Below are 23,804 nucleotides of genomic sequence, written 5' to 3'. Positions count from 1 at the left end.
CCTGCTTTTAATATTTAAATGTATTCTTCAGTCTTTTACAGATAATTCTTGTTTATATTGTTATTGTTTATACTTCCCTGTACCCAATTTATTAACTTAGCATTTGATTAACATTTCCCATGTCAATAGTTCTTAATAATTTCAAAGATTATATATAGTCCATTAAGTGGTCATACTATAGTTTATTTAACTATCATTTTGTATTTTTAGGATTGTTCTACTTTCCTGCCACAGTAGATCTAAGCATCTCTTTCCTGCACTTACATATACATGTGTATAAACACACATGCAAACCCTCAGAATATTCCCTCTAGGGCTTCCCTTTGTGGTACTGCTCACATACACTGATAACAGTTAATGTTTATGGTGTGTTTACTATGTACCAGGCACTATAGTACAAGCTTTACGGTTACATCTCAGTTAAAAGTAGGTACCGTTTTATCACCCCTAATTAACAAATAAGGAAACCGAAGCACCAAGATGTCAGTGTCACCCAGCTAGGGAATGTGAAAGCCAAGAAAGGCCATCAGATGTCACAGCCCACATGACTGACTACTGTGCATCAGTACCTCTCAGCTTATACCTTTAGACTTTTGGTATGAATTTCATTCCACACCTGAGTTGTTAATCCTGATATGTTGTCTGAGTTCTTGCCCAGCTCACCAGCCCTGAACATGTGTTCTCCACCTGGTTGGGAGCACTCCGTCCACTTATTATCCATTTCTTGCTCTTATAGTCATTTATAATTTTACTGCTATCTCCTCCAGTCAGACAGAGCACTCATAATCTCAACTGAAACTGGGACATAACATCTGATAAAAGGATTCCTCTTCCTACTGTGTAAATTTGTTTTCATGAAAATAATGATATATTTTAAATGAATCACTATAGACTCAATTTAAAGACTTTATTGAAAAGAGTAAAATGAGATAAAATGGAAACTGCCCTAGAAAAGGAAAGATACACCAATAAAATGCAACAGGTTGTACACATTGGTAACAAAAAAGTACAGGTTGCCTAGAACACAAAGAATTACATAATAAAAGAATTGTGATTACTTGTAATCCTCAAAAAAAAAGGTTAATATTTCTGCTTTTGTCTTTGTCTTTGAAAATGTATGTTTTGTGTTGACAACTGCCATATGGTTTCAACAGCTTAATACCTATGTTCTAGTAAATTAGGATAGGGAGAATTTATTACCAGAAAAGCCTTGTGCGTGTTCTTCTCAATTTTCGAATCTTTCAGTGAGTGTGCATTTATTTTTTTGTCTTGTCTTTAACAAAACAGACGATGCTCAATAAATAGTTGTTCTGTGTGTGTGTGTTTTGTTTTTTTTTTTTTTTTAATTCCTTTTTAGTGCTGGTTTCCAATTCTCCACAGTTACTTCCCAGGAGGAAAATGGCATTAGAACCCTCCTTCAGTAGCAAGCCTCTGGGTTTAAGGCCCCTCTCCACGTCCTCACCTCTCTTCCCCTTCCTCTTGCTTTATCCTGTCCTAGTAGATCTGCCCTCAGCCGAGCACCCCACGGAGGTCAGTTGAGATAAAGCAGAATAGTTCTCGCTTCCTCGGCTCAACATAAGTTTAAGGTAGCTAGCTAGCGTCCTTTTCCAAGTTCTATGGGTTTTGGTGGTGTTTTTTTTCTGTCAGTTCCCCCTAAGTATGGGCAGTTTAGTATCAGATGGGTCTCTGGAAGTGCAGCGATCAATCACAAATCACAAAGAGACTGGCAACAGAGGTAACTGCAACCCGTAGTAATTTTTGCACAGAAAAAGCAATTTCGTGAGCTTCCCAAAGTAAACGGGTCTAAGATTTTTAAGTTGTGAGACTAAACTCTGTCAGCACCCATTATCCCTCGTCTGGGAAGTTTTAGGGAGCGGCAACCTCAAGCTCACCCCGTCTCTAGCTTGCCCGATGGCTGACTTTATTTAAGGTCTACCTCGAGTTGAATGAGAATCGAAAGAAAAAATTACCAGAAGGGGAAAAAAACTGGAGGATGCGGGCATCGATCCCGCTACCTCTCGCATGCTAAGCGAGCGCTCTACCATTTGAGCTAATCCCCCACCGCTGGGCACGGCCGGTTATCTCTTCCTCTAGAGAGAGGTCAGAGCATTTAGAAACAGAAACTAAATTTTTCTTGATTGTGTTCTTGATCTTGCCCTACAGAAAAAGACAAAGTAACAAAAATAGGAACCCCTCTCCTTCGAGCCGGAATCGAACCAGCGACCTAAGGATGGCCACGGGCACAGCGCCTACAGTCCTCCGCTCTACCAGCTGAGCTATCGAAGGGAGCGGGATGGCACGGTGTCGACTTTCCTTTCTAATGTTTACTTTCTAAGCTTTTTGAGCTTCCTACCGCGATTTTTTCGTGCCTCCCAAGTTTGTTGACCATAAGATACGCTTCTAGCGAAAGCCCCGGCTCCTCACGGCAGCTGCAACGAGCGCTCGCGTTGCCCGCCCTCCACAGAGCGCTGAGAAGGGCCCGCAGCTGGCTCGGGACGTTCCTCTGTGCGCTCAGGGGACTCGCGAACGCCAGAGACGATTTAGAGACGGAAGGCCGGGAGCCGGCCCCCGCCCCGCGGAGCGCAGACTCTGGCCTTTGTTACTAGGACCGCACGCTGCGGGGATTCACCGAAGATTTTACACGGGGGGATACTGCCGTAGGCCAAAACTGGAGCGAAAGTGCAAGCATTGCCAACTGTTCGTTGGAATGTTATGTGTATTAGGGAAGGGGACCCGTGCAACAGGCCGTAAATCCTACAAAGTTGGTATTAAAAAACAAAAAGAGTGTCTCCTTCGAGCCGGAATCGAACCAGCGACCTAAGGATGTCTCTTACCAGGAAGTCAGCTACAGTCCTCCGCTCTACCAGCTGAGCTATCGAAGGGACAGGCAAACCGCTGGTGCCCCTTGAGATTCAAATTCAGGAGCCCCAGCAAGTACAGCCGCGGGTTAGAAGTTGAATGGAGCATGCGTAGCTGGGAAACAGGGAGGGGAAGGGAGCAAATGCCCTTGTGTTGTTTCACGCGTGCGCAGAAAGACCACCCAGCTGCGTCTCGTGGAATCCGGACCCCCGGGGAAGGAGCGTCCCACGCCCACCTTTTCATGTGTCCGGGGCTGGTGGTGCGGAGGCTCCGAGAATCCGACGTCACGTTCCTTTACTTTTCCTTTACTACCCGATACTGTGGATGACTATCGAGTGTAGCCTTACCACTCTGTAATCTGTACATCCCCTCAATTTCTCTCCGTGCGCAGGGCCAGTGGCGCAATGGATAACGCGTCTGACTACGGATCAGAAGATTGTAGGTTCGACTCCTGCCTGGCTCGTTTTTTTTTTTTTTTTTTTTTTGTCGCAATATATTTTTTAAAAACCCAAGGATCATTACTTTTTAGGGTTCTTCAAATCACAAATGCCAAGACTGTTTTACCGCACTTTGAGCTCAGAAAGCTGTCGCGCGGGCGTTTTCGGTACGACCTCCTCGAACTCTCGAGCCCTGAGGAGACCCTGCGGCGGCCACCGGGAAAGCGCTGCGGCCCGACGGGGGTGTGGGGCGAGGTGCTGGGGAAAGCGGGGTGGGGGGGTGAGCCGCTCAGGGGCTCTAGGTAGGAAGCCAGGTGAGAGACCTGGGAAGTGAAGCCTGCAGTCCCCGTCACGAAGCTGGTTGAAATCCCAAGGCTGCTGCTTCTGCTGCAGCTTCCTTCTTCGGGTCTTCTAAGATAGTTGAAGACTTCAGTCACTGAGTCACTAGAGCAAGGGCCCACGCACACCCCCGACATAGCAGAGGAAAGAAAGTGAAGTCTTTCTTTTCACAATGTCTTTTTGATCAGGTTCCTGTTTTACATTTCATCTTAAAAAGGGTCCTGAGCTCCCTTATCCGTTGTAAGCAAAGCGTAAAAACCATCTAGTAACTTGGGTTCTGCCCTCGAGGGTCTTTTAACCAAGAGGATGTCATGTGGGTTTGAACAAATTGAGTTTTTATTTTGAAGTTATTGATCTTATTTGTGGGGAGTGGTTTAGAATTCTCTCTTAAATCTCCCAAGTAAGATGGCGATTCCCAAAAGTAAAAGCTTTAATACAATGTGATCTTGGGGAAGAGATAAATTAGGGGAGAGAAAATACGGAGTTAGGGGAAAGGACTAGTTTTTAAGTGGGAAAGCCGCTTCCTTAAAGGTGTACAAACGGTTAAAGGAAGCTAAAAATTGGGGAACCAGGAGACACAAGTACAGACCATTTGAACAAAACGATGGTGGGTTTTATTTTTGTTTCCTACTGAACATTGTCATTTTTGAATAAAACAAACTGCTACATGTTTAAAGTTACATAGTGTTTCTTTCTGAGAGTTAAAAAACAAACACCTCTGTGGGAAGTTGGGGACATACGTTGCATCCTTTCCCCCAAGTTTGTTGACAGAACCGTGAAAATTAGGCTACAAGGAAAGAGCCTCCATCTTATTCCTATTCTCCTATTCCTTATTCTCCTCATTTTACACCTAAGGGGTTTATTATTTGAGAGGTCAAGGTCATGGCCATGACTGCACTGTGGGAGAAATTCTGGCTTCCTGGTCTATGCCCTTCTTGCGTTTTTTCCACCCCCCGCAGCAGCCAGCCAGAGTAACACTCTCCAAGAGGGCCAAGATGGTGTGTGATTTCTGGCTTTCTTACTGTGACAGGAATTCACACAGAGCTACTGTAAGTCAGAGAGACATTTATTATAATGTACAAGGTTGTCCTAGGGAAACCAAGAAGGAAATGTAACTGGGCTTCTTTAAGGTTTTTCTCTCAGTGCCTCTGTGTGCCTCACTATATTTCTCTAGTGGTCAATTGGCAACATGGTGCTACCAGCCACCACCACCCCCCCAATTCCTGATGGTTTCCCCTCACCATCTATCACAAAGATCAAATGTCTGTTTCTCTCCCTGCCACACACCCAAATTCATGTTGAAAACCTAATGCTCCAGGTGATGGTATTAAGAGGTGGGGCCTGTGAGGGGTAATTAGGACATGGAGGTGGAGAGTGCTCTTATAAAAGAGGCCCTTGGGAACTCCCTCCTCCCCTCCACCATGTGTGGGCAGATCAAGAAAGAAATTCAGTAGTCTGCAACCCTTGGAAGATCCTTGGAAGAGGGTCTTCACCAGAACCTGATCATCCTGGCACTCTGGTCTTGGATTTCCAGCCTCCAAAACTGTGAGAAACAAAATACCTATTGTTTAACCGCTACCCAATCTGTGGTATATTGTTACAGCCCCCTAAACAGACTAAGCTGTCTTATCAACCAGAGACTCCCTTCTCTTTCTCAATCCTGACAGCAAAACTCCTCACTGTTCTGGTCTCAGTTAGATGCTCACTCTTTACCCCTGAACTGTGTCCGGGGGTCAGGAATACATGCACCCCTCAGGGTTGACTCACCTGTAGCCATATAGCTGGGCACATACTGTTTTTCTCCTTCCTGGGATCCCAATGAAAAGCTAATAAAGATTTTTTTAAAAAGTCTATGGATGTAAGACAACAGTAGTTGCAATGAGCAAACCAGAGATTTTAAATAATTTCTGGGATGTGGGATGCAAATGAAGCTATGTAGACACATAACCCAGAATGGAGAAAAACACAGCTCAAAGTACATATTCTAGAAGCTGGCAGACAAAACTGTTCTCTCCGTGGAGCTCACGAGAGGCTCCAGGCACAAAGGCAACAGCACAAAGGTCAGAGGCCCACAATATTTTGCAGCTGCTGTTGCATTTGTCCCATGTGGAGCTGCCTGGGGAACTGCTTAAGCAGAGTAGATTTGCCTGGGAAGAGCCCAAGGAGTAAATACAGGGCTGGAGAGAGAGGAAGAGTAGAGCCTAATAACAGACATGGAGTGAAAGAAAGGCCACCCGCCCCACTCCCAGAGAACAACTCTCCTTGAGTTAGTAGTTTGGGGGATTTGAAGGCAGCATGGCTGTTTTCTTCCAGGCACCATTAATGTAAAAGCCTGCATGTCCCCAGGACCAGCCATTTTACAGACACAAATCAGTGTAGTCCTTTATTCATGAATGTGAACAAATGTCTACCAGACATCTGAGATAAAACAACTCAAAAAAGAAAGTCCAAGATAAACACACAACTGATTCAAGAGGAAACTGATAATGCAAGGAATATAGTACAGAACGGTTTTTTGAATTGCTAATTCATATCCTTAGGGACATCTAAGAGGCTATTGCAGTAATAAAAACCAGTAGGAGGTAATATTTAAAAAGGAGCAATGAGGGACACCTGGGTGGCTCAGGTGGTTGGGCGTCTGCCTTCCACTCAGGTCATGATCCTGGAGTCACAGGATCAGGTCCCACATGGGACTCCCTGCTCGGCTGGGGGTCTGCCTCTCCCTCTGTCTCTGCTCCCCTCCCACCCCCCCACCCCCGCTTTCTCACTCAAATAAATAAATAAAATCTTAAAAAAAAAAAAAAGGAGCAATGAGAAAATAGTTGAGTTCTTGCAAACTGAAAGAGTTTGCCAAAGTGAAAAATAACCTATTGGTCATGGCTAAAGATCAAATTTGGAGATACAGAAGATAGAATGGAAAATACCTTCCAGGAAACAAAAATATAGAGAGCAGAAAATATCAAAGCCTGGGGTATAGGCCCAGAAGACACAAGGCTTTAGAGTTCCAGAAAGGGAAAGTAGAGAAAGTGCATGGGAAGGCGTGGAAGAAAGACATTAGTCATCAGATCAAAAGTGCCATCCAGATATAATGAATGAAGAACAACCAGACCTGGATAGCCTGGTGAAATGTAAAAGCATTGAGGAAAGATGAAATCCTAAAAGCTTTCAGAGATGGGGAGAACAACAAACAAAAAACTGGCTAGCTACAAGAGAATGAGAATCAGATTATAATCAGACTTCTCAGCAATACTGGATGCTGGAACACAGTAGAGCGAGACCCTTGAAGTTCTGTGGGGAAATAATTTTGAACCCAGTGATGAAGTCTTAGAATATAAGTGAGGCTCCGTGGGGTGAGGTCTGGAGCTGATGACCAAGAAAGAATTTCTTGAGACATCTTTGGTGCAAAATGATGGTTTATTAAAGCACAGGGACAGGACCCATGGGCGGAAAGAGCTGCTGCCCCGGGGTTGTGAGGAGTGGTCCATTATATACTTGCAAGTTGGGAGGGTGTCTGTGATGACATAAGTCTCTAAGGAACTTTGGAACCAAGGTTTCCAGAACCTTGAGGGGCTAGCTATTGTTGGGAAAAAGGTTATTGTTACTGGTAATAAAACCTTTGTCCTGAGACCCTTTAGATGTGTATCAGTGAGCCATATGCTTGGAAATGATTGTCAACACTATCATGGAGGGTTTAGAGATAAAGGAAGTTTCCGAAGGAATTGTTAGTAGACTTACAGGATCCTGGTTGGCAGTAGGGGTCCATCAAGCTAGAATTGCCCTTTGTCCTTAGGAAAGTGTTAAGGTGGAAGCAGCTGAGTCCCTAGAGGAAAGTCACTCTGCCTGTTTTAAGGGCTTGTCAGTGGATAAGGAAATTTAATAATTTTTCTTCTGCCTCTGTTTCCCACATCACCAGAATTATATAATCAAAGTAGCAATCACTTATGAGAATAGGTCACACTTGTGAGGCGTTATAAAATTTAAATCCTATGATTCTTTTCTGAAACAAAAAAATAAACGTTACTTGAAGATGTCATACTGATGATGTTCTTTAGGAAGCAAAAGCTGACACAGAGCTGGAATACAGAATTATAGCGGGGAGTAATGTCTTGTGAATGGGAAAGGGGGGGATACAATATTACATAGTATTAGGGCACAGCAATGCAGACCTGATAGTCTCTGCCTTGGTACCTGCAGAGCAAAGATCTCCTTTTAGAGGAGTCCTGAGTTGGGTAGGAATGACCAGGTTTTCATACAGTCACTTTGCTCAGTCATTGGCCAAAGGCTGAAAACCTCCTCTGGAAAGCCTAGGTGGACCCTAAAGGAGTTAACAGCTGGAGGCTCTCAATTAACCATCCTCCTTGAAGCTGGGCAGTTCTTGAAAGGCAATCTAGCAATCTAGCAGCAAATCTCTGTCTGCCACAGATGTACTTCAGCACAACAGTAACAACAATGATGATGATGATGGCAAGGGGGGCAGTGTAGAAAATACAAGAGGAAAACTTAGAACTTAAGAAAAAAAGGAACCAACTAAGGAACTCAAATCAGTGATACAGCAGGCCAAGAAAGCAATTAAGACAAATTAAGAAAAAAAAAAAAAAGGTCAGAAGGTTCTAGGAAGAGGATCTTTTAAGAAAAAACTGGATTCTTTCACAGTAGTAATGTCATTAACGACCAGGAAGACTTTAGAGATACTATCAAACATGTCACTTTTGCAAACCAAATATAATTAGAAATTTCTGGGGGAAAAAAGCTTTATAAAGAATTCATGGTCCAAATATAAAGTAAACTAAGATAGGGTACAATTTTGAGAGATCGATAGCATGTATTATGGACTAATTTTCCCCTACTCCTCTCCAAATTCTAATACTGAAGCCCTAAGCCCCAGTATCTGAGAATGTAACTGTATTTGGAGATAGGGACCTTTGAAAAGATAATTAGATTTTAATGAGGTCATTAGAGTGGGCCTTTATCCAGTGTGGCTCGTGTTTTGATAGGAAGAGACGAGGACACAGAAACACCAGACATGTGCATGAATAAAGAGACAGCCATGTGAACACACAGCAAGAAGGTCGCCATCTGCAAGCCAAGGAGAGAGTCCTCAGAAGAAATCAAACTTGCTGAAACTTTGATCTTGGACTTCTAGCCTCCACAACTGTGAGAAAATTCATATTGTTTAAGCCACCCAGTCTATGGGATTTTTTGAGGCAACCCTAGGAAACTAAGATAGTATTGGTGAGGAAAAAGAAATTTGCTTTCTTTTTTTGCATTCTTCAGTATTGTTTGCATTTTTTGTTTAACTATATTCAAGTTATTTTATATAACAGTTTATGAAACAGTTTCATAATTATCTAATAAAAATTGCTTAGAAGTGAAGGAACTGATGACTGAAGATATGAAATGACTTACCTTCAGGAACAGGGATGAGTAATGGCAGATGAGAGCTCAGATCTCCTAAGTCACCAGCCAGGATTCTCCTTAGCACCAGCTGGTTTCCCTGTCCTCAAATGGACACTTGAACTAGAGAGACTGGACTGCTGGACTGTTTCCCAGGAGGAAGGAGGTCTAAAGGCAGTTTCTGATCTTAGGTAAGGTTAGACAACAACCAGGAAATTCGCGGAGTACCAGTGTTTCATTTATTAAAGGGAACTCTCTTCTCACCACTAGAAGTCAAAGATCAAATCCCTCAGATTTGTTAATTAACAGTGGTGCTCCACAAAAGTTATTCATAATACCCTGAGATCTGAAGGAAATAAACATTGTTCAACTTGAAAAATACCTTACACATACACACATGAAAGAACTTCCAAGTTCTTTTCAGCTGAGGAAACCATTCCACAGTTCAGGAAGCTCTACTGAGAAATGTTAAATAATTTCTTCAGGATAATTCTCCAGATTGGGGGACCAGGGCTGAATTCAGATTTACTCAGGGCTCATCCATGTCCTTCTGTAAATGTGTACCATTTCCAAGGATTCCACAAGATTAGAATGAGAACATTTGCTTGTTGTGAGAAACCACAGAGATAGAGTTTCCAAAGTCAGAAAGGGAACCATTCCAGAGAACTCCAGGAGAGATACAATGTATTTATGTTATTTGTGGGGGTTATGTTCTATATAGTCACCACAAACAGTAGTTTAGTGAATACAGAACCATTGTTCCTAGGGGAAATACAAGGTTAAGTTCCTGTGGGCCTCTGTTCACAACATTTTTCTTAAGTGATCTGTATGTGTTTTATGTGTTACTGTTTAGGAAACTTATTTAACATTATTATTGTGAATGACAATGAAATAAATTTTAGCAAGTAGGGAAATTTGCAAAATATGGAATCTGTGAATAATGAGGATTAATAGTATTATCAGGCCAAACTAAATGTTGAATTATATGATGAATCACTGTGTCAAAAGATCTCAATGAGACGAGCCTGCAGCCCCTACCTCCACTAAGGAGGTTAACAGGAACCGTTTGTACTACAGGGAGATTGCAAGACTGACCCATCCAATTCCAAGGCTCCATAAGACTTCAGGTTCATCTGCAGTCTTTCACACTCAGGAAAAGCAGAACTGTCATGTTGTTCATACAGTCTTTCCCTAAAGGTATGATTTGGGGAGAGGGGGACTGGGGCTGGGAAAAGATGTTGCAGGGAGGTTTTCTTCAGAGATTCATATTTATTCCTTTACTAAACATTTATTCAGTCTCTACTATGTGCCATGTACCTATGTTCAGTGCTGGGGAGCAACAGTAAGCAAAACAACCACAAACTTCTGCTCTGATGGAATACACATTTTGAAGGACAGACAATAAGTTATCAATAATATAGATATCAATAAATGGTATCTAGAGTAGGCTCATCTGTGGTGAGTGCCAAAGGAAAAATAAAAGCCCAGGTAGATCTCCAGAGTATGGAGGGTACATGCTTTTCACAATGGCAGATTGACATAGACTACCAGAAACAAATTGCTGCAAAACACACACACACACACACACACACACACACACACACACACACACATTTATTTTAAATGGTGGGAGACAAAGTTCCAGTTCCTTTAGAAAAATTTGTTTACCAAGTTGTATTTCCTATATAGAAGTAATAAAGTATTTCTAGTTTAGACATCTAACTTAAATAATGGTACATTTTTTACTAATAGGAACTTCACAATTTGTACCTTATTTTGTACAATGGAGAAAAATTGAGTATAATATCACTCTTATTATAAATAGATAATAAAAGTCATGAAAAGATTACACATCCTATTTTATGAGTGATATTGAGATGCCTTGTTTTTAGATATAATAGCAAATATTCTCATCCCAATCTTATGGAATCAGAGTAATGAAATGGAATGTATTAACTTGGATTTATAGACCTACAGTATTCACTTTTAGTAGGGGAGAGACAAATTCAAGCATATTGAGTATAAGGACTGTTTTGATATTAAATAAGTAGTTGTAGCTAACTTTATAGAATTCAAATGTCTTATGGTGCCAGGGTGGTATAATAATTAAGCAGATAGACCCTAGAGCTAGACTACCTGAGTCCAAATGCTGGTTCTCTTATTATTAAAGTTACAGGTTAATTAACAGCGCCAATTTTCTCATCTGCAGAATGAGAAATCATAGTACCAACTTCATAGGTTTGCTGTGAGGCTTAAATGAATTAACCTATAGTTAGCACTTAGAAAGTGTCTGACACATGGTAAGTGCCCTATATATGTTTGCTATTTACAAATATATTAAAAGTTTTCTTAACACTGTCTACAATCCTGGAAAATTATGGCAGGAACTTTACCAGAATTTTTAGTCAGGATTCTTTACTAATATCAACTATTTTAGAATCAATATAAATATATAGATATAAATATATAAATAAGACCAAAAAAAGGTCTTATTTATTCACTTGAGAGAGAGAGGCAGAACACAAGCAGGGGGAGAGGGAGAGGGAGAGGGAGAGGGAGAAGCAGGCTCCCTGCTGAGTTCAATTCCAGAACCTGGAGATCAGGACCCAAGCCAAAGGCAGACACTTACCCATCTAAGCCACTTAGGCACCCCTGACTTTTAAAGTGAAAATCCAGCTTTTCACTCACTTGACCAACGTTGCGTTATTCATTGGTCAGACTAGAGAACATGGCAGACTGCTACCAAGGCCACATAGGTTTTCCAAGTAAAGAAATGCTGCAGGGAGGAGGAGGAGGTGGAGGGAAGAAGAAGAGGAAGAGGAAGCAGCGACAGAGGAAGTGTTGGGGAATTTGCTCTTTCAGATTCAGGGGTTTTGAGTCTTTGAGGATTTGCTTTTGAAGGAGGCACTGAGAATTAAGAAAGGGTGATTACCTAGGGGAATCATAAGCTACAAAAGGCAGTTAAGGAGAAAGGTACATAATAAACAGTGAGTATTTTCTGAAAATAAGAGAACTCTGGAAAAGAGTTGGGCAGGAAAGTGGAGAGAGTTAATTTTCAGGAAGGATAAACATAGTTGGAAATATTAGACCACGGTGGAGAGGCACTATAGTGCAGCTATTAATACCATGGATTTGAGGACTGGCCTGTTCTACCCTTTAGTAGCTGGGTGATCTTGGTGGAGTTACTTAAAATTTCTGTGGTTTTGTTTGTCAGTCTGGAAATGGGGAATGATAACGCTGATAGTGATTGTCCCTTAGATAGTGTATTAAGTGCATATATAACTTTAAAATATATAAAGAGAATAAAAAGCTCTTAGGGCAATGTCAAGTACTAAGTACTATGACTGTTATTATTGTTCACTTGACAGATTATTTTTTAATTCATGAAAGAATAAATCATCTTGCTTGAATACAAATGCTCCTGTGATCCTAAAAGCCACCGCTTCCCACCTCCTTTCAAATCCTTTAGTTTGGGGGATGGGATGTGCTAGAAAAGACGTAAGAGAGAACAAAGGAAAGCAGAAGGCAAGCAGAGAAGTGAATCATTTTATTTTCTATTAAAACTTTACCCTCTTACTCAGAATAAACTGTATCTTTCAGGTTTTGGTAGCTAAAATTTTACTTTCTGAGTATGCTATATATTGAGTTTAAAAAATAAATCCCAGGGGCACCTGGATAGCTCAGTTGGTTAAGCAGCTGCCTTTGGCGCAGGTCATGATGGGGAGGAGGGTGAAATCCTGGGATTGAGTTGCATGTCCTGTGTCCTACTCAGTGGGAAGTCTGCTTCTCCCTCTCCCTCTGACCCTCCTCCCTGCAAGCGTGTGCTCTCTCTCTCTCAAATGAATAAATAAAAAATCTTAAAAAGATAAATTCTATGCTAAATACATTAAAGAAACATTTGAAATGAAGGTATTTTATATAAAACTGTTATGCTAATAAGTTAATCTATATATTGATTATATGTTTCAGTTCCTGATGGCTTTCATCTGGTTCTTTTAAACCTAGGTTAGCTTTGAAATATTGCTTTCTGCAATTATAATAATCCTGAAAAATGCCAGTTTAATAAATAGCTAATGTATACATGCCTGAATAGATCATTCTAAAAAAAACAATGTCAGAATTTCATAACCAAAGCGAAAATCTGCACTAAAAATTTTCCCCCAATTATTTTTCACCAGAAAATTAAGTGCATTGTAGCTCTCTGAGAAGAGATGAATCTGGACACCATTTCAGGAGTGGAGATTACCTAGGTACCAGACCAGCTTCCTCAGAAGGATAAAACCTTCACCAGGTAAGATGCCTTCTTCCTGGACCTGGGAATGAGGATGTGCCTGAGGGGCTCTCAGGCCTTGGGGAAGTTGATAACATTTTCAGCTATTAGAAAACTGGGTCGGCAGCCCCAGCAACAAGCAGAATGTGTTAATAGCTGTCCTATTACTGTTGATTTGATTCTGGGAATTTAGTTTTGCTTCTTGGGGACAGCTCTGAACAGCATGAAAATTCCAGAAAGTTCTGTCACTCCCATTTATTTGACACTGAGCATGGTTAGGTCTCTTTTTGGAGAAAGATTTTTCCCAGAAATGGCACATGTTGTAAGAATTAAACCATCAAATAATAGGTGTTTATTAGTTCCTACTTTGTTTTTAGCGCTGCGTAAAATACAGATGTAAACTCTTGACTGTAAGTTGTCATTCTGTGAATCACTGCTAATTTGAGCCATCTACAGTCTGGAAATGGCTTCATTATACAGAAACTGGTTATATATGATTTAATCTAAATTGCTGGCCCTTTGTAGTCTAGAACTACTCAGAACGAATATATACAGGTCAATGTTATTTAGTTGCTTTGGAGAGAGCAGTTTTGGAGAGGAGAACTTTGTTTCTCAAATAAAGGTTTTTCTTGAAGGAGGACTTGTGCTCTGGAGGTGGATTTGCCTTCATATTAATGAGGAGTAAGGGAGGGCAGGTGCTGAAATTTTTTAGAAAGATAATTCTGGAATTGGGTCAGAGGCTTGATTGGGTGCCAAGCTACCATTAATTTTATATTGATTGAATTATTCATATTAATATGCAAAAAAAATACTAAACCTCCCTAAAAACTAAAGCTTCTAGCAGCTTTTTCATTTCTAGCAGGTAGGAATTTCTCTATTCTATGACACAGGTTAAACATTTACTCATTTGACAAATATTCCCAGGCAGTCTATCATATGTCAGGCATTATTTTAAGCGCCAGAGATTCAGCAGGACACAAAAACAGCCAAAAATATTTGTTTTCATGGTGTGGGAGACAGACCATAAGCAAGATTAAAAAGTATGTTAGTGAAAGGTACTAAGTAAAAAAGTATAGAATAGGAAGCATGAGGTGGGGTACAGTTCTAGACAGGGTGGTCTGGGAAAGCCTGTGAAGAAGTGACATTTGAGAAAAGATCTTGGGGAAGTCTCTTCATAGTCTAAATACATTACATTTTCTAAATTAATTTAATTCTGAGCTGAAGTTTAACAAGGTAATGAGAAATTTTACCTCAGTCACGTTTTTATTTATTTAACAGACAGAGATCACAAGTAGGCAGATAGGCAGGCAGAGAAAGAGGTGGAGTGGGGGAGCAGGCTCCCTGTTGAGCAGAGAGCCTGATGCAGGGCTCGATCCCAGGACCCTGAGATCATGACCTGAGCTGAAGGCAGAGGCCTAACCCACTGAGCCACCCAGGTGCCCCCTCAGTCACGTTTTGAGAGTCTCCTCCTGACCCCCAATCCCTAGGGATGTATGGGATCCTCATGTTTCTGTCTTCCTTTGAGTATGTTTCCAGTCCCTCATCTTACTCTAGCCTGGTTGCTCTTGAGGTCTCTGTGTTCAACCTTACATGGTTTCTTTGAGGGGCCAGGTGTGGGTACAGGAATCCTTTGTTATGGCTAAGAAGCCAAGATTTAATTTTGTCACCCACGCAGCTAAGTGTTATCTCATCAAAGGAGCTCTCCCTTGTGGTCATGTTCACAGTGAACTGGGAAGACCCTGGGCCCTAAAGCCTTGACCTAGTCCATCACAAAGATGATGCTGACTGTTCTTGGCCTCCTCATGAGGAAGAATTCAAGGACAGACACAACACAGTAGGTGAGTAACACAGTGGGAAAGTTTATTAAAGCTCAAGTATATTCCAGATGTTAGAGCAGGCTACCTGAAGAGAGCACTGTGCACCCTGGGGGTTGGGTTTCTATCCTTTATTGACCCTTGCAAACTACGGAGTGGAATATTCCTTACTTGGGGAGGAATTTCTTGGAAGCAGGGTTTTGGCCTTTTCTTCCTTATTTGGTCAGGAGTTTCTTGTCATGGTGATGAGGGAGCAGGAGGTTGGCTGAGGACAAAAGCAAAAGCTGGCACCTTGCACCCCCTCTCCACCTGCTCCCCTCGGTAATGTGTGTGACATTCCTCAGGCACCACTGACTGCCATAAATGAGAAACAAATAGTTAACTTGCAGAGATCACAATCCTGCAAGACAGAGTCTCCCTTAGTTTACAATTGTCCTAAAGATCTACACAAAGAAGTTACCTTATCAATAGCACAATTTCCAGAGGCAAATAACTCAGTTCCTCAAGCCCTAAATAAAGTTAAATTTCTTCTAAACCCAAATCTCACTAACAAGGACACTTGATAGGAGAAATGTGAAACTTTATCTCTAGATCTCCAAGATAGTGTCGAGAATCATTCCTAAGCATATGGCCCACTGATATACATCTAAAGAGTCTCACAAGAAGATTTTTACTACTAGTAATAAATAACCTTTCTCCCAACAATAGCTAGCCCCTCAAGGTCCTGGAGACCTTACTTCCAAAATTCCTTAGAGACTAACATCACCCGCTTTGTTCTCACCTACCCAACTCCTGTGTATATAATCAGCCGCTCCTCAGGATAATGGGGCAGCAGCTCTTTCTGCCCATGGGTCCTGTCCCCGTGCTTTAATAAACCACCATTTTGCACCAAAGATGTCTCAAGAATTCTTTCTTGGTCATCGGCTCTGGACCTCAGCCCACCAAACCTCACCTAGGTTCTAGAACTTCATCAATGGCACCCACCATCTTGGGCCTGTATGGTTTGATCTGACTTCTTGTGGAGTGCTGCCGGGACAGGCCTCTTCCTGATAGCTGGCCATGAATTCCTCATTGCTGGGCTCCATGTATTCTGTTAGAATCTAATAACTGCCTACTCTAACATACCCAAATATGGGGTACTCTGGGAATTCCCCCAAACTCCCAAACCCATCTTTAGAGGTCCTTCATGATAGGGCTACTTCTCTTCCTCAGTTTCAGCATATATCTTTCTAAAAGCCCTTCTCACAGTCCAAGCAACCAAGCAAAAGCCTGGGTGGTGGTTTTTCAGGTGTCTACCTTTGTTTTTAACCTCCAAGGTCACTGTAGCAAGGAAGTGACCTTTTTAAGAAGAATCTCAGAAGAAGAGCCCTCCTTCGAGTTACTTACTAAGGACAAAACAAAACAATGTCTCAAATTACCTTGCCATGCATTCAAATAATGAATGTGGTCAATATAAATTATTTCTATTTGTTAATATACTCAGAATTGTTTGAAAAATACTTGTTTCCCTCTGGCCTATTAGCATTATGATTGTTTGGCTTGAATTTGGAGCGGGGGGTGGAGACATTCCTTTATAAGAATATTATTTGCTCTCTCTCCCTGCCCCACTGGTTAGGGGTAAATTTACAATAATTCAATTTTTGTAAAAGACCAGTAAATATGGAGATGTACTTGATAGCGGCCAGCAGAGAGATTAGGAGACTAAAACGGAGGGGGTAAGTGTCAAACCAAAGAAAGGTAGGAGTGGGAGAAGAGAGAAGAACAGGAAAGGATATGGAATACTGAGAAACAGGGAATGGAAGGGACAGAGGAGAAAATGAAGCTGGACTCTCAGGATGAAGGAATTAAAAAATATATAGAATAAGGAATGAGGACAATAAAGAAACAAGTGAGAAGTGTTGACTCAGTGTTAAACTCATACAATCTGAAGGTCAGAAGTTTGACATGGCTGTCACTGGGCAAAAATCAAGGTGGTAGCAGGGCTGCTTTTTTTTTTTTTTTTTTTTTTTTTTTTTGGGGGGCCCGGGGAGAATTCCTTTTTTTTTTTTTTTTTTTTTTTTTTTGTTGCTCCAGAGCAGAATCCATATCTTTTTTTTTTTTTTTTTTAAGATTTTATTTATTTATGTGACAGAGATCACAAGTAGGCAGAGAAGCAGGCAGAGAGAGGAGGAAGCAGGCTCCCCACTGAGCAGACAGCTTGATGCAGGGCTTGATCCCAGGACCCTGGGATTATGAACTGAGCTGAAGGAAGAGGCTTTAACCCACTGAGCCACTCAGGCGCCCCCAGAATCCATATCTTTAAGCTGATTTTCCAGCTTTTAGAGGTTGCCGGCTTACCTTGATTTATGGCCCCTTTCTTCCTCTAACTTCAAAGCATAGCTCTGATCATTCTTTTTTTTTTTTTTAAAGGGTTTTATTTATTTATTTGAGATAGAGAATGAGAGTTGGGAGACAGAGGGAGAAGCAGATTCCCCAGTGAGCAAGGAGCCCAGTGCAGGGCTCGATCCCAGGACTCTGAGATCTGAGCTACTCCGGCCGCCTCTAGAGTCCCATCTTTCTCATAGCCAGGAAATAGTCTCCATTTTTGAGAGCTATGTGATTAGATTGTGCCCACTTGGACAATTCAGGATAATCTCCCTATCTCAGAATCCTTAACAATGACTTCTTCTGCAAAGTGCCTTTTTCCATAAAAGGTGATGTAGTCACTAGTTTTGGGAATTAGGATAAGTACATCTTGGAGGGGGCATCATTGTGCCAGCTACAAAGATTATGTAGCCCTAAGTGGAACCCTCTGTGTAGATAAAAAATCAAGCAGTGCACTACCAGGTGAGTATATTTCCAGTTTAGGAAACATCAAATGTGATTTAACATTCATACCATTTAAAATGTAGAACTAGAATGTCATTTATTCTCAAAGGAATTAAGACATCTGTACTTTGGTAAAGAAAAATGCATACTTTAAAAAATTATGTTCTTATGTAAAACAGCAAAAAATAAATGGAGGAACTTTGAAAACTTACACAAATTTTTTTTTACCTGATAACCTGAAGTCCAGGACTAGGTGGTAAGCCATTGAAGTGCTTGCTCATAATGAGCATGTTTCTTCTTGGTGCTTCTCTGCTAAGATGCTTATGGATTCAGAATAACCGGTGACTCTGGGTGACAGCTTCTGATGACCCCCACATGATACTAAGTGGCCTTTCCTCAGATGAAGGGTTGATCCTCATTTCTATGTAGCTAAGGGGCATTCTGTAGATGCATTTCCTCATTCATACACATTCATGTCCTTAACATTTACCACATATCATTGTAACCAGTAATTAGCCCTTTGTGGGGAACATTAACAAGAACCCCTTTATGAATTTAATTCCACCATCTGATTCTGATTCTGATTCATGCCCTGTTCTCATCTTTCTACGCTTGTACCAGTGCTCTGGACAAGCTGGGAGTAGAAGTAAAAAATTCCACGTAAGAATAATGATGTCTGGGAGAGAAAAAGGACCTTTGTGATTTACAGGTTGCAATTCAAAAATAGGCCTGACCTTTTTGCTTAAAAAGACTCCAGGAAGGAAATGTAGTGGCTCAAATGACCACAGACATGGCTATTTATCCCATGTTTCCTTCAGATGGAAAGTAGCACTTGTTTGTTGAATACAGAGTTCCAAGCTCTTGCCGGTCACTGTTAGTACTACGTATCTTCATGAGTTTTTCTGGGTAAGAGTTTATCTGCATAAGAAGTCACGTTATATTTGTCTGTGTGTAAACATATACAAATTCATGTAAAACCACCTATTTGTCAAACACTTGACTTTGTAGAGTGCTTTTACCTCAGACATTTCATCCTGTCTCACAGCAACTTGGAAGTGGTCAAAGCAAGTAACGGAGTCATAGAGTCATTAGCCATATAATTCTCATCTCACTTGGTCACAGGGCTAGGTAGTGAGAGTTTAGATTAGAACCGGGTTTCCTAACTTTCCAGCCAGGGCTTTTTGTACTTGATTGTCGATTAAAAAAAATTCCAGTAACTCAAGAGTTAAAGTAGAGTTTTAATGACTTCAGAATTGCCAGAGCTATAACACCAGTTTTCACTTACAATGTATATTTTAGGCTCATTTGACTGTAATTTGGTGGTGGTGGTAGGAAAAAGAAACAAAAGAGAAAATGGCATTTCATGCAATATTATATAAAAACATGACAAGATCTTGAAAGCTGAATTATTATATAAAGGACTGAGAAAAAACAAACACTTTCTATACTATTTTAAAACATGGTTTTAGGACATAATGACTTTGACCACATAATGAATATAAGGATCAAAGAGTAAATGCAGACATGACCTTTGAGCTTCATTGTTCAACATGCACAGAACTGAGCATTTTCTGGTCAATGTAATTATTCTCATCAAAAATGGTGTAAATGAAATGCCTTTAAATCTAAAGTTAGGCTGTAGAGTTTAGAATTCTACTTTTTACCCTACATGTTTCTTTTCCTGACTCTGTTTAATCTAGGTCAGTTGTACAATAATTGTTTTTACTTTAAAATGGTCAACATATTTTGGGCAGCTGTTTTGGGCTCAGTATGATTTCCTGGGTCATTTATAACATTTGACCAGGTTGAAATTTTGTTTTTGTTTTTTATGCCAGTCTAAAAATATACAAAACCTGTTTCTTCCTGGTTTTACTCATCAGTTTTCAGTAAATGATAACTTTTAATCTTTCAAAGATATACTTTAAAATTAAGTGATTTGTCTTTTTTACCTAATAATTTCTTCCTGCCTCTTGAAATATTTCTGTAGCCATATTAGATATCGACAGGGGAAAATCTCTACACATACACACAAAATTCCTTTTAAGTTTCCATGTATATTTTGCTGATATTTGTGGCAGATAGGAATATTGCATTCAGTTAAATAGATGAATCGTGACTTCTGTTTGGAATGCTACTTTAGTCTGTAAGGAATTAGATCTGGGTCACAGAAAGGGCTGGCTCAGATGGCCTGTCCAGTGCCACCATCTTACCTCATGCAAGGAGCATAAAACAATTCTTCAGGCTTTTATTCATCAAAATGGAATGTGTTTCATTAGGAATTCTACTCAAAGAGTGAGACCGCATACTGAGAAAATTATGTAGCAGTCATCTTTTCCTAACGTAAAAAATAAAATACGAATGTGGAAAAGTTCACAGCATTTCATGTCCCCTACCCTGCTCCACCCATTAACACCTGGAGACATGGCTGAACCAAGAGGGGGTACTGTGGACCCTCAATGGTCTCAATATTAAGAGTCTGTGCAATAACTTCGAGGTCCTTCTCTGATTAGCTGTGTTTTCTCATTTGCATTTGTAGGCTGGAGAACAACTGGAAAGTCCACATCTAAAAATAAACAAAGCAAAGCAATAAACACCCTCTGATCATATTACATTTCCCTTAATGGGGCAAGTGGTGGATATTTTTGTTGAAATGATGATTGGCAAACTAATTCATTTCATAAGATATTGAGGATGCCTGCCTTTTAAAGAGCTTCAAAAGGGAGAAGTCACTGTCTTTACTCTTAAGTTCTGTCAGTTATAGAATTATAAAATTAAAGCACTAAACCCTGCTTTCAACTTGAGGCAATTGCTGAACCAGGTGAACTGGAGCTTTAGTTTTCACCATCTTGGGATAAGGACAGGTGCACCATGTAGGTCATATAGACCCCAGTATATATCTGTATGAAAAATGCCCCCTAAAGTTGTTCAGTGTACAATTACATATGTGGTCCTGTTTGGGACAGAGGTCAAAGCCCAGAGCTTGCTTAGATGACAGTCTAATAGGAAGCTCTCCACATAAAGCTGGTATCCAAAATGGCATGCACTCTCTAAATCACCATACCCCTAAATCTACAAGGAAATTTGTTAGTCTTGAGCTTTGTTGCTCAAGTGAAAGAGAAAAGAACTCCCCTACAAATATTTAATGGCAAGACAATGAGCACACATATTGGCAGAACAAATTTAAATATCTATATGTACTAAGAAACCTCAGCTGATAGTTTAACTTAAAATGGTCCAATATAAGATGTGCTCCCAAGTACCTACCAGAAAAGAATGGCCCGATCTTCAACCCAGACCTCAGAGAATCACTGAAGTATTGCTAACACACATGAACTCAAGATAAAAATGAATAGAAAGGGGAGATAGAGATAGAAAGAATTAGAGAAATAGAAACCCTCAAAAAATAACAAAAAAATTATAAGAAACATGAATTGAGTAAAAAAACAGAGAAAGAGAGATTTAAATATTGAGAAGGAAAGAGTAAAAGATTACACACAAAAACAATGTACACTAAGAGCTAGTAGAAACAATGGAAGGCCAGATGAGACCCAAAAGGACTTCAAATCCAGCACTTTTAAGACACAATTTTTTTAAAAAATTAGATGAATTCCAGTGATCAAGTGGATTTTGAAACTAATGCAAAAGAACTTGAGTTCAAAATATCTGAAAATTTTAAACCTGATGAATGGGTTTAACATCTAAAGAGAGAATTAATGAAGGAGAGGACAGATCTGAGGAGATTAATCAGAATGTCACATAGAGAAACATAAAAATAAAATATGGGAGAGGTTGACATGAAGAATAGAATGATATAGTCTAACATATCTGATAAAACTTCCATAAAGAAAGTAAAAGAAAAGATTAGAGGCAATATTTAAAGATTTAGTGGCTGAGAATTTTCTAGAAAGGCAACAATCCACAGATTCAAGAATCAGGGCAAATTAAAGAACTCATATTTATTTATTTATTTTAAAGATTTTATTTATTTGACAGAGATCACAAGTAGACAGAGAGGCAGGCAGAGAGAGGAAGGGAAGCAAGCTTCCGGCTGATCAGAGAGCCCGATGTGGGGCTCAATCCCAGGACTCTGGGATCATGACCTGAGCCGAAGGCAGAAGCTTTAACCCACTGAGCCACCCAGGCACCCCAAGATCTCATATTTAAAACATCTTAGTGACTTTGAAAAACACTAAAGACAAATTTTTTTTTTTTTTTGAGAGAGAGAGTGGGTGGGGAGGAGCAGAGAGAGAGAATCTTAAGCAGGCTCCATGTCCATCACAGAGCCTTATGTGGAGCTCAGTGTGGGGCTCCACAGGGGGCTCTATCTTACAACCCTGAGATCATGAGCTGAGCCTAAATCCATGAGCCAAAATCAAGAGTTGGGTGCTTAATTGACACCCCTCAAAGACAATGGTTTTAACAGCAATCTTACTTCTCAATAGCAAATATGGAAGCCCAAAAACTATGGAATTATAATTTTAATATGCTAAAAGAAGATATCAACTTAAATTTGTTTACAAACTGTCTTATTGTTACTTTTTTAAAAACCATAATATAAAGGCATTTTCAGACAATAGAAATGGAAATTGTGTCACCAACAGACTCAATTTAAAAGATGTAATTCAGGCACAAAGAAAGTGTTAGTAGATGGAGAATTAGTGTTGTAAAAGGAATGATTAGTAAAGAAATGTTGTATATATGAATAAAAATAAGTGATTGTTGACTATGTACAGCAATAATAATTAAAATTAAGATAAAACTAGAATACAAGAACAGTATATAACTCAAAAAGGAAGTGATCAGAGTTAAAATGTTACAAATTTCTTGTATTGTTCAGGAGGGGGTGAAGATAAGAATTAATTTTGAACTTTGATAACAAGTATGCTTAATGTTTAGGATAACCCTAAAAGAACAGGGCAGAGAAAATAATTTCCAAACTAGAGGAGGGAAAGAAATGAAATATGAAAGAAATATTCTATTGTTTTAAAAGAAAAAAGAAAAAAACAAAAAAATGTCAATTTAAAGTGATAAATAATAAAGTAATAACTAATATAACTAATTATAAGTATCTAGCCCTAGTTACTCAGGTAGTCAGTAATAGAGCTGGTATTCAAACCTAAGCAGTATTTCTTAGAGTCTGTTCTCTTAAAAACTTTGCTATACTAGCTCTCATAAAAGAGTAAGTTAGCAGGAAAAAAAAAGTATCATTAATTATAATAAATACAAATGGACTTAATACCTTATTTAAAAGAAAAATGTTCTCAAACTGAATAAATCCCACCCCCACCATATGTTGTTTATAAAATACACAACAAAAAAACAGGGCAAAAAAAAGTTGAAAGTAAAAAGATGTAAACATCTTTATCATACAAACACTACTAAAAAGAAAGCTAATCTAACTATATTTTAACAGACAAAAGACAAAACATTGCTAGAGCTAGAGTAATATAAAATATAATATTCAATTCACCAAATAGCTATTAAAGTTCTAGGCTTTTATACACTAATATAACCTCAAAATACATGAACAAAAATTGACAGAACCTTATAGAAAAACTGAGAAATTCATCATCACAGTGGAAGATTTGAACACTTCTTTCAGTAACTGATGAAACAAATACTTAAGAATATAAAACATTTGAAAAGGATAATGTTGTGAACTAAATTGTGTCAAACACTCTGCCTCCCCACTCCAGTTCATATGTTGAAGTTCTAACCCCCAGTACCTCTAATGTGAATCATATTTGGAGAGATGGTCTTTAAAGAGGTAATTAATTTAAAAAGAGGTTCAGGTAGGCATTCATTCAATATAACTGATGTCATTATAAGATGAGGATATTAAGACACAGATACATGGAGGGAAGACTATGTGAAGACATGAGG

At 39.8% G+C, this 23,804-nt stretch overlaps 1 protein-coding gene and 4 non-coding genes across 5 annotated transcripts in view; 1 reads left to right on the top strand and 4 right to left on the bottom strand.

Moving 5' to 3' along the window:
• Positions 1-1,987: 1,987 nt before the first annotated feature.
• TRNAA-AGC lies at positions 1,988-2,060 on the bottom strand. The gene has a single exon. It is a non-coding gene; the product is annotated as a tRNA-Ala (tRNA).
• Positions 2,061-2,196: 136 nt separating this feature from the next.
• Positions 2,197-2,286, bottom strand: TRNAY-GUA. Its single transcript is given in 2 exon segments — positions 2,197-2,232; positions 2,250-2,286. It is a non-coding gene; the product is annotated as a tRNA-Tyr (tRNA).
• A 503-nt stretch (positions 2,287-2,789) lies between these two features.
• TRNAY-GUA lies at positions 2,790-2,882 on the bottom strand. Its single transcript has 2 exons — positions 2,846-2,882; positions 2,790-2,825 (listed from the first exon to the last, which is right to left on the bottom strand). It is a non-coding gene; the product is annotated as a tRNA-Tyr (tRNA).
• A 367-nt stretch (positions 2,883-3,249) lies between these two features.
• On the top strand, positions 3,250-3,322 carry TRNAR-ACG. The gene has a single exon. It is a non-coding gene; the product is annotated as a tRNA-Arg (tRNA).
• A 15,779-nt stretch (positions 3,323-19,101) lies between these two features.
• DNAJC5B (DnaJ heat shock protein family (Hsp40) member C5 beta) overlaps positions 19,102-23,804 on the bottom strand; it is a 93,126-nt gene continuing 88,423 nt past the window's right edge. The window contains exon 6 of the mRNA XM_032847900.1: positions 19,102-20,484. Coding sequence (XP_032703791.1) covers positions 20,390-20,484 — 95 coding nt within the window. The 3' untranslated portion in view covers positions 19,102-20,389. The remainder of the gene's footprint in view (positions 20,485-23,804) is intronic.

Source organism: Lontra canadensis, unplaced genomic scaffold (assembly GCF_010015895.1).
Source record: "Lontra canadensis isolate GAN:19392208 unplaced genomic scaffold, GSC_riverotter_1.0 scaffold195, whole genome shotgun sequence".
Taxonomy (NCBI): Eukaryota; Metazoa; Chordata; class Mammalia; order Carnivora; family Mustelidae; genus Lontra; species Lontra canadensis.
Note: the sequence above shows the minus strand (reverse complement) of the source record. Positions and strands in the feature narration are given on the sequence as shown.